Source organism: Cherax quadricarinatus, chromosome 15, assembly GCF_038502225.1.
Source record: "Cherax quadricarinatus isolate ZL_2023a chromosome 15, ASM3850222v1, whole genome shotgun sequence".
Lineage (NCBI taxonomy): Eukaryota > Metazoa > Arthropoda > Malacostraca > Decapoda > Parastacidae > Cherax > Cherax quadricarinatus.
This window is the reverse complement of record NC_091306.1, coordinates 11,616,155-11,628,263: the sequence shown is the minus strand read 5'-3', so window position 1 is coordinate 11,628,263 and position 12,109 is coordinate 11,616,155. Positions and strand designations below refer to the sequence as shown.

Genomic DNA, 12,109 nt, shown 5'->3' with positions numbered 1-12,109 from the left:
GCACTCATAATTAGTGATAATGGTTTAAAGAAATTTGTCAGCCAGGTTCTTTTCAAGAGTAGGTGATTAAAACTTTATACACTACGGTAGAACACCTGTATCCATGGATTCGGTATTCACTCTGTACTATGGCCCAAAAATAACCCGTCGTTTTGCTTAATAATGGCTCTGAAGTTCAAAAGTAGTGAGAGAAGCCATGAAATGCTTCCCATCAGTGCAAAAGTGCTAATTCTAGACTTATTTTGCATAATATATCAATTAAACTTTATAGGTATGTATGTAAACAAAAAATGACAGTGGAACCTCTACTTACGCGTTTAATCCATTCTGTGACCTTACTCGTACAGTGGAACCTCAAAAATCGAACTTAATCCGTTCCAGTTCTAAATTCGAAGTCTGAAATTCGAAGCCATATTTCCCATAAGAAATAATGGAAATACAATTAATCCATTCCAGAAACCCAAAAATATTCACACAAAAAATACATTTTATAGAGATTAATTACAGTTTTACATACAACAAATACTATAGTTTTTAATTATGTATAGTAATACGTACATATAAAATAACATTTTTACTTACCTTTATTGAAGATTGGTGATGGCATCTGGAAGATAGGGAGGAGGAGAGAGGGAGTTGGGGTTAGTGTTTGGAAGGAGAATCTCCCTCCATGAGGACTTCAGGTAAAGCCCCCTCTGGGGTTACTTCCCTTCTGTCTTTTAATGCCACTAGGACCAGCATGAGAGTCACTGGACCCCTATCTCACAAAATAACTGTCCACAGTCCTTTGTTTCTGGGGCCTCTTTAACATTTCCCTAAAATGGAACATGGTTCTGTCACTGAACTTGTTGCAAAGATGGCTTGTTTCAGCTTGCTCAGGGTGGTACTTCCGCACAAACATTTGGACATCATTCCACTTGGCACAAATCTCCTTAATCTTTGAAGAAGGCACCTCATCCACTCCCTATATTAACACCTTTCGCAACATAAGCTTCCTTGATTTGTTCTTTCTTTGACAGGATAGAACCGATGGTCGACTTGTTTTTCCCATACATCCTGGCAAGCTCAACAAGTCTCACACCGCTCTCATACTTCTGTATTATTTCCTTCTTCACATCTATGGTGTTTCTCACTTTCTTTACCACAGGGGTACCACTAGCAAGTTTCTTTGGGCCCATGGCAGCTTATTTCAGTCCCACAAGCACTAAACACAACGAACTAATTGTAAAATGCGTGAATGAGAGCACAGGTTAGTGTTCACTTGAGCATAAACAAAGCTAGACTGCTCACGGCGCCTGCACGGGGACGCGGACAGAGCGGGCGGCAGACAGGTCCCATACCCGGCGGTCCGAAAATAGGGGCGCTTTCGATAATAGGGACACAGTTTGTCCGAAAAAATGGTCCTATTTTCAAAACGTTTGATATGTGATACGTTCGATTTTTGAGGTTCCACTGTATCCTGATTTGTTCGTATGGCGAGTCAATTTTCCTCATTTTAATTAAATGAAATGCAGTTAATCTGTTCCAGCTCTCAGGAGGCACAACAAAATACTTCGATGTTTCGCTAATATCAACTGTACGGCTTATTTATCTAGCAAAATTTATTTAATATGACATAATAAACAATATAAATACATAGAAACCTGATATATACTCTAGAATGAATAAAATGTCATTATGTGACAGGTGGAGGCAGCCATAACCGCTTCCATTTTCACCTCACTCACACATAATCACTGTTTTTGCAGAGGTGCTCAGAACACAACAGTTTAGAAGCATATACATATAAAGAGACACAACATATCCCTCCAAACTGCTAATATCCTGAAACCTCTCCTTTAGAGTGCAGGCATTGTACTTCCGATTTCCAGGACTTAAGTCCGGCTATATAAAAATAACCGGTTTCCCTGAATCCCTTCACTAAATATTACCCTGCTCACACTCCAACAGATCGTCAGGTCCCAAATACCATTCGTCTCCATTCACTCCTATCGAACACGCTCGTGCACGCCTGCTGGAAGTCCAAGCCCCTCACTCACAAAACCTCCCTTACCTCTTCCTTCCAACCTTTTCGAGGACGACCCCTACCCCCCTTCCTTCCCCTACAGATTTAAATGCTCTCCATGTCATTCTACTTGGATCCATTCTCTCTAAATGACCAAACCACCTCAACAACCCCTCTTCAGCCCTCTGACTAATACTTTTATTAGCTCCACACCTTCTAATTTCCACACTCCGAATTTTCTGCATAGTATTTACACCACACATTGCCCTTAGACAGGACATATTCTTATAAAAATTTATATTGCGTACATTGTATAATTATTGTTATTTATTAGTACGTACATATTATAATACTCTTGCTTATCTTTTGGAATTTTTATTCACACAAAAAGTAGAAGATTTACTGTTACGCAGACTGCTGCATTATTGTAATAATTGTACAAATAATGCCAAGCCATTCATGACTGCGTATTGGAATGGCCAGTCGGACAGGTATTGAATAGTGACGTCATTTGTTTATTCTTGAACATCACCAAAGAATCGAACATTTCTGGTACTTAGAGCTCAATTTCAAGGTACTTTTCATCGTGAAACCAATCAAAATCATATCTATTTCTGTAATATATCGTCCATTTTATCAAATGAGACCAATAAAAATGAGAATACAAACAAAAAAACACGAAAATATACCGCTAAGGGGTGGCTAATGGCTGAGAAGTGAACTCCATTATTTATGATCTGGTTTCTTTCAATTTTGGTTTAAGTTAAGAAGTCTCTGTTCATCATACATTGCCCAAGTTTCAATAAGATACTCCAACAAACAACTGAGATCCAGTTCACTAGATCAAGTGCAAGAGCCCCTCACTATTGTCAAGGAACCTCCCTTGAGGCCCGCTTACATCTGGAAGCAAAAAAAAATTGACGAAGCAAGTGCTCGTATCTTGAAAAACTCGCACATTAAGGCACTCGTAAGCCGAGGTTCTACTGTATAGGGTTTGCTACTGTCCACAGGGACAGGTATCCAGGGTAGGTCTCAAACCATATTCCCCACGTATACGGGGGGAACTAATGTATTTCCAACAGCAAGTGATAAAACTTTCATTATCAGAACTTAAGAGCACAAGACATTGTCATGGTAAAATTCAACAAACATTTTATTTTCATGTTATCTACGTACATTTTTTCTTAATTGCTTGTGCTTTTCACAGAACCTAAGTTTTAAACCTTTTTCAACAAATTTTGTCTTAGTTGCCACCTGAAGCTCAAGGGCAAGTACAGGCACAGCTCCTAGCATTAGTACAACAGGAGGAAGATGCAAATATGCGGAAAAAACTTTGTGATATCATCAGTGAGCTGGCACATAATATGATTGATGATGAGGGAAACAATAAATGGCCAGAGTTCCTCCAGTTTCTTTTTGAAAGTGCAAGTTCGTCATCCATTGCACACAAAGAGATTGCTCTAACACTGTTCAGGTGAGTTTATGATAAAGGTCTATAAAATTTTTACAACAAGTAGAGTAGGCAGTTGATTATAATAAACTAGAGGACTGACCATGTGAATCGTATTAATTGAAAAATGTGTAGGCACATGGGAGTGAATGATTAACTGGAAGTAAGCAAGTATGAAGTATTCAAATTAGAATTATTTTATTGCTTCACCCAACATTAATGATTAAAAAATTTATGTTAGTATATTCTCTAGCTGACAGTAAGAATGGCAGGTATCTTTTTCAATTCACTACAGTATCTGCTTCATTATTCTTAATTACATATTCCAAATTGTACCCCTCTTGTAGTTGGCCTGGTACTATATTTTTAATTCATTTTTGCCGTGTGCCATGTATTTTAAGTTAACATGTGGACATTAATATCTTTTAACAGCTTGGTACCAGGAGTATTTGGCAATCAGCAGCAGCAACATTTGGGAATGATAAAAGCCATGCTAACAACCTCTTTGGCAGACTCGACTAACCCGCCAGTCCAGGCCCTAGCAGTCAAGGGCACAGCAGCATTTATTCTCCTGCATGACAATGAGCCAAATATTCAGAAGAACTTTGCAGATCTTCTTCCACAGTTTCTCCAGGTAATTACATGTGAACAAATAAAAAAAAATTAAAGGCATACCAGTTTGAATAATACATGACTAAAGCAGTCACTGATCAACACAGCAATAAGTCTAAAACAGAAACCAAATAATGTTTAGAGGAAACCACAATTTTAAGGAAACCGGATATAGTAGTTGCAGTCATTGTCGTTAAGCTACTTGGGTATTATAATTGCTTATCTTTCTGTATATTAATGGCCATTAGGTAGGTTTTTCACTAAAATATCCCTAGACACACACACACACACACACATTTTCTTGGACTGCAAGAAGGCGTTTGACACAGTTCCACACAAGAGATTGGTGCAAAAACTGGAGGACCAAGCAGGGATAACAGGGAAGGCACTACAATGGATCAGGGAATACTTGACAGGAAGACAGCAGCGAGTCATGGTACGTGGCGAGGTGTCAGAGTGGGCACCTGTGACCAGCGGGGTCCCACAGGGGTCAGTCCTAGGACCAGTGCTGTTTCTGGTATTTGTGAACGACATGACGGAAGGAATAGACTCTGAGGTGTCCCTGTTTGCAGATGACGTGAAGTTGATGAGAAGAATTCACTCGATCGAAGACCAGGCAGAACTACAAAGGGATCTGGACAGGCTGCAGACCTGGTCCAGCAATTGGCTCCTGGAGTTCAATCCCACCAAGTGCAAAGTCATGAAGATTGGGGAAGGGCAAAGAAGACCGCAGACGGAGTACAGTCTAGGGGGCCAGAGACTACAAACCTCACTCAAGGAAAAAGATCTTGGGGTGAGTATAACACCAGGCACATCTCCTGAAGCGCACATCAACCAAATAACTGCTGCAGCATATGGGCGCCTAGCAAACCTCAGAACAGCATTCCAACATCTTAATAAGGAATCATTCAGGACCCTGTACACCGTGTACGTTAGGCCCATATTGGAGTATGCGGCACCAGTTTGGAACCCACACCTAGCCAAGCACGTAAAGAAACTAGAGAAAGTGCAAAGGTTTGCAACAAGACTAGTCCCAGAGCTAAGAGGTATGTCCTACGAGGAGAGGTTAAGGGAAATCAACCTGATGACACTGGAGGACAGGAGAGAGAGGGGGGACATGATAACGACATACAAAATACTGAGAGGAATTGACAAGGTGGACAAAGACAGGATGTTCCAGAGATTGGACACAGTAACAAGGGGACACAGTTGGAAGCTGAAGACACAGATGAATCACAGGGATGTTGGGAAGTATTTCTTCAGCCACAGAGTAGTCAGTAAGTGGAATAGTTTGGGAAGTGATGTAGTGGAGGCAGGATCCATACATAGCTTTAAGCAGAGGTATGATAAAGCTCACGGCTCAGGGAGAGTGACCTAGTAGCGATCAGTGAAGAGGCGGGGCCAGGAGCTCGGACTCGACCCCCGCAACCTCAACTAGGTGAGTACACACACACACACACACACACACACACACACACACACACACACACACACACACACACACACACACACACACAGACACACACACACACACACACACACACACACACACACACACACACACACAGACACACACACACACACACACACACACACACACACAGACACACACACACACACACAGACACACACACACACACACACAGACACACACACACACACACACACACACACACACACACACACACACACACACACACACACACACACACACACACACACACACACAGACACACAGACACAGACACAGACACACACACACACAGACACAGACACACACACACACACACACACACACACACACACACACACACACACACACACACACACACACACACACACACACACACACACACACAGACACACACACACACACACACACACACACACACACACACACACACACACACACACACAGACACACACAGACACACACACACACACACACACACACACACACACACACACACACACAAACACACACACACACAAACACACACACACACAAACACACACACACACAAACACACACACACACAAACACACACACACACACAAACACACACACACACACACACACACACACACACACACACACACACACACACACACACACACACACACACACACAAACACAGACACACACACACAAACACACACACACACACACACACACACACACACACACACACACACTCTCACTCTCACTCAAACTCTCACTCTCTCCCTCCCTCCCTCCCTCCCCGTGTCCCTTTCATCTGAGTGCAGATTGCCTAAAATTCAAAAAAAAATAATCAAAATATAAAAAAAAATTTTCCTCACAGCTGAAGGGATGTGATGGATTGCATAAGGCTCATCTCAAGATTTTTCTTTTTTTCATACTTGAGTAATGATGTACCTGCAAATTGCATAAAACAACACATTAAGCATATTACAATGCGTCAAGTTGCCTGTTGCAGGGTTTGCGGAGAAATTTTCTAGCTGTTCTGCTGAGCATTAATTTGACATTCAGTGAAAAACATGTATGCTGTGTGTGTGTCTAGCAATAAAAAAAGGGAAGGGGGGCAACCTTAAGAAAGTTCCAAGATCTTAGAACTGTATTGTGATTCATGCAAGTCCTTACAAGCAGCTGAAAAATTACTTGTTTGCCTTGGCCCTTAAGGAAGGAGGAGGCTGGAGCCGTTCAGCGCGCTCAAGAAAATAATCGAAAAATTTTGGAAAATGAGTTATTCATACAGAAAAAATAGCTTAACTCTTTGGCAACACAATGGTACAAGAATCAATGTTCTACAACGTTTCTACAAGAAATTATAGTCATTTATATCAGGTATGGTGGCGGCGATGTAGGTAGCGAGTCTGCTCTCAACCCATATATTTTTTTGAATTTTTTCCTTGTTTTTTTATCGCTTTTTCTTTGCATTATTCTTTCTAATATAATAATTGATTATTTGGCATCATATAAGAGTAGGTGGAGCTTATCAATAGACGTCTAGCCTATCAGGAAGCACCTAGGTACACTCGGCAGTGCTCCCTCTCCAGACGGTGCCAGGTGAAATCACTTCATTATTACGCTTATATCAGCTTATATATTAACTATACGGCTTGTTTATCATTCAGAATTGATCTAATATGATATAATAATCACTATAAATAACAAACAAACATGTTATATACTCTAGTCTAGACTGAATAAAATAGGCCATAATATAGCGAGAGTCCACCAGCAATATTTCGATATAAATGAGTTGCTCCTCGTCTCCTTGTTGTATTGTTTGGTCTGTGAGTGATAGAAGACGGTGTTTTGAAGAGGAAAACTGCACTAGAACATCAGTTTACTAAGAAATACACCGAAACAAACGCGATTTCCGCACAAAAAAAAATTAAGGAGACGGTAGGCTGGCCGACGTTCTAGGCCTATATCGGAAGTAACTTATTCACTTATTTCGCTTTACAACTCCATTATTAATGATTGTATTGAAATGATTTTCACAGACAATATAAAACAAAGTGTGTTTGAATTATTAACGTCAGATTTTTTGGAATATCTCAAATATTTTTTATTTTATGGGGGGTAAAAGGCAGATATTTTGGCGAATGCCAAAAATTCTGTCAAATGTATTTTTTTTTTTACCATGATAATAAGATATATTAGATGAAATGGCAATGTAAAAACGTCGTGCTAGTTGTATTCTAACAGTTGGGAATGTCGGAAGTGCCACTCGTAGCGCCAATTTGTCAGGTCATGCTGCCATATATAAAAATTATGTTTATATTTTTTTCTCGGTTTGTTGGCCAATCATACTGAAACTTTGTCACATGCTTCTACATATGCACCTCTAAAAGTACACCAAAAATAAAATAAATCAGTTGGAAAAATAAAAAAAAAAATGAAAGAGGGGGTGCGCCCTTAAATCACTCCAAAATGGGTTCATTTTAACGAGAAATGCAGTATGAAACAAGGTAAAATGAATGATAAGATATGTAATGAGCCAGTCATACAGTTGGAAGTCATATCCATACTCATCTTTCACATTAGTTGAAAGACGAGTTATGGCCAAGACCTGGAAATTTTCCCATGCGAACTCAGAAAGGGTCAAATTAAATAATTACATGTACAGTAGTATTTCTGATTATGTTGATGGAAAAGCATTAGGAAAAGATGGGAAAGTAATTTGGGATAAGAGACATGAAGTATGTTCAACTATAATGCCTGCACTTTAAAGGAGGGGTTTAGGATGTTGGCTGTTTGGAGTGACATCTAGACTGTTGTATGTGAGTGCCTCTGCAAAGACAGTGATTGTGTGAATGACAGTGAAAGTGTTTCTTTTTTGGGTCACCTTGCCTCAGTGGGAGACGGCCTACGTGTTAAAAAAAATTAATTTGCGAAGACAAAAAATTTTATCCATGGTGGAAAAGAAGGGAATGTATGAGAGTATAGTAGTACCAACACACTTTTATGGGTGTGAAGCATGGGTTGTACATGTGAATGATGAAAGTGTTTCTTTGTCACCCTTCCTCAGTGGGAGACGGCCAATCTGTTGACAAATTATAATAAATGTCTCCTAGGTAGTAGGTTGGTAGACAGCAACCACCCAGGGAGGTATTACCATCCTGCCAAGTGAGTGTAAACCAAAAGCCTGTAATTGTTTTACATGGTGGTAGGATTGCTGGTGTCTTTTTCTGACTCATAAACATGCAAGTTTTCAGGTACATCTTGCTACTTCTTACATTTAGGTCATACATGTACAAGCATATATATACACACACACCCTTTTGGGTTTTCTATTTTTCTTACTTCTTGTTTATTTCCACTTTTCTCCATGGGAAAGTGCAACAGAATTCTTCCTCCATAAGCCATGTGTGTCGTAAGAGGCGACTAAAATGCCAGGAGCAAGGGACTAGTAACCCCTTCTGTATATATTACTAAATGTAAAAGGAGACACTTCTGTTTTTCCTTTTGGGCCACCCCGCCTCAGTGGGATACGGCTGGTGTGTTGAAAGAAAGACGAGAGAAGTATGTAGTCTATAAAAAATATATCTCTCTCTCTTTAATTTTCAACACATCGGCCGTCTCCCACCGAGGCGGGCTGGCCCAAACAAAAAGGAAAACACTTTCAACATCATTAACATGATCACTGTCTTTGCAGAGGCACTCAGATACAACAGTTTAAATGTCACTCCAACCTGCCAATATCCCAAACCGAAGTGCAGGCATTGTACTTCCCACCTCCAGGACTCAAGTCCGGCTAACTGGTTTCCCTGAGTCCCTTCACAAAATGTTACCCTGCTCACACTCCAACAGCTCATCAGGTCCCAAAAACCATTCATCTCCATTCACTCCTATCTAACTTGGTCACACATTACACAAATAACCCGCACATAGAAGAGAGGAGCTTACGACAACGTATCGGTCCGACTTGGACCATTTACAGTCACACTGTGACTTTGTAAATGGTCCAGTCAGGGTATTGTGCCTTTTTGTTATTTATTGGTCACACATGCCTGCTGCATGTCCAAGCCCCTTGCACACACAACCTCTTTTAACCCCCCCTCCCTCTCAATGACCAAATCACCTCAACAACCCCTCCTCAGCCCTCTTGAATAATACTTTTAATAACTCCACTCCTCCTAATTTCCACACTACAAATTATCTGCCTAATATTTACACCACACATTGCCCTTAGACGGAACATCACTGCCTTCAGTCTCCACCTCACTGCAGTGTTTACAACCCATATAAGAGTGTTTGTAGCACTATACTCTTAATACATTCCCTTCTTTACCTCCATGGATAACTTTCTTTGTCTCCACATATACCTATACATACATACATACCACCTATCTCCCACTGAAGTAGTATAGTGGAGAAATATTTAATCCTATTATTACAGCAGTTTTTGTAGATAAATGGAAACATATGCTAATTTCAAAAACAGAACATTCTCTTTTTTCGTTTAATTACATGCTTCTCTTCCTTGAACTCTTAGGAAGGTTTCATATGAACAGAAATGTCATTCATTGCCCTGCAGATAATTGCCACTAGCATCCAAATAGGCGATGATGATGCTCTGCTAAAGTGCCTGGTAGATTTGGCTGAAAGCTGTCCGAAGTTTTTAAGACCACAAGTGGAAATGATATTACAGCTTGCAATCAAAGTAAGATACAGTTATATTCTTAATATAAAACTTGTATGAATTCAGTTTGAGTTTGATTTAATTATTGATGAAATTTTAAAGTTATTCTTTAGAGTATAATTGGTGTCTTATCTTCAAAAATACTATAGTCTTATATGTATTTAGTTACTTCATTTACGAGATAGAGGAAAGTCGTGGAAGATTAAAAACTTCTCTCAACATTACATTGGTTACCAAACACTGCAATACAGCTAATTCTGTAAATCTGAAGGTGAGCAGTGTGACAAGATATCAGCTGATTCGTGTGACTTGTTTATTCATTTTTCCTTAAAATCCTTACACACAATTTATCTCGTGAATTTTTTTTTTTTTCTTGTTTTTTCCCCCTTGCATGCATGCCTCAAGGATTGTCATTTGTGTAAATTTAGTGACTGTCCTCTTAATTTTACAGACTTTGCCAGATCCTAATGTTGGTGACGGTTGGAAGCACCTCCTTCTTGAGGTGGTTGTAACGCTGGCTGAGACTGCCCCTGCAATGGTGCGCAAAGCTGGAGCGAAATACATGAACACCCTCATACCTCAAATGCTAAATATGATGACTGATTTGAATGATGAAGAAGTAAGCTATATATTATTTGTTACTAAATGTAATGGTCCAAGTTACATCAGATAAATAATTTTTGGAATAGGTAGTGTTGTGTAACAGGTAAAGTACAAATACTGTAGTGAACTAAATTGAATAATTAGCCTCTGTAGATTTGTAAGTCACTCACTAGACACCACTGATTAACCCTTAAACTATCCAAACGTAGATCTGTGCTAGTACCGCTATCACTCCAAACGTAGATAAACATTTTATTTTTTCCACCTCCAAATTTGGCACGATTAGCCTGAGATGCCTGGTCAGTATAGAATGGGGCTTAACACTTGGGAGCTCCAGTTCAATTGAGTGCTAGCTAGAGAAAATAGCATGGCAAACACCAGGGATTCACTGATGTCATGTTGTATTAACACTACACTTTTAAGAGGAAAATGATGCTGACCCCAAGTTAAGTGGCCTTGAGATGGATGTGGCCACTACTGGTCAAGGAAATATAAAAAACCTTGATGATAACCCATTTGCAACATTTGTGCAACATCCTTTCATTTTTTATAGCACTGGTAGTGTCATATAACCTATAACCTATGCCCTAAGTAAAGAGAAACAATTCTGAAACGTGTAATACATATTTGGCAGGCTGGCTGACTGACTTTGGGTCTCTATCTGTCTACAGTGGCCACAAAAAACGATATACACCTACCATCTGACTTACGACCTGCTCAACATACGACCATTTGACTTAGGACCATGTTTTCTATGCCAAATTTCTGGGAAATAAACGACTGTTTGTGTTGTACACAGTGTTTATCCTAAACGTTGCAGTATAAAATACAGTACTATTATTATTAACACACCGGCCGATTCCCACCAAGGCAGGGTGGCCCAAAAAAGAAAAATTTTCACCATCATTCACTCCATCACTGTCTTGCCAGAAGGGTGTTTTACACTACAGATTTTAAACTGCAATATTAACACCCCTCCTTCAGAGTGTAGGCACTGTACTTCCCATCTCCAGGACTCAAGTCCGGCCTGCCAGTTTCCCTGAATCCCTTCATAAATGTTACTTTGCTCACACTCCAACAGCACGTCAAGTATTAAAAACCCTTTGTCTCCGTTCACTCCTATCAAACACGCTCATGAATGCCCGCTGGAAGTCCAAGCCCCTCGCACACAAAACCTCCTTTACCCCCTCCCTCCAACCTTTTCTAGGCCGACCCCTACCCCACCTTCCTTCCGCTACAGACTGATACACTCTTGAAGTCAAACCACCTCAACAACCCTTCCTCAGCTCTCTGGACAACAGGTTT

General features: G+C 40.1%; 1 protein-coding gene across 1 annotated transcript in view; it reads left to right on the top strand.

Moving 5' to 3' along the window:
- The window catches only part of Karybeta3 (karyopherin beta 3), a 173,970-nt gene that overhangs the window by 58,327 nt on the left and 103,534 nt on the right, over positions 1–12,109 (top strand). The window contains exons 3-6 of the mRNA XM_070085160.1: positions 3,253–3,479; positions 3,888–4,089; positions 10,097–10,222; positions 10,653–10,820. Coding sequence (XP_069941261.1) covers positions 3,253–3,479; positions 3,888–4,089; positions 10,097–10,222; positions 10,653–10,820 — 723 coding nt within the window. The remainder of the gene's footprint in view (positions 1–3,252; positions 3,480–3,887; positions 4,090–10,096; positions 10,223–10,652; positions 10,821–12,109) is intronic.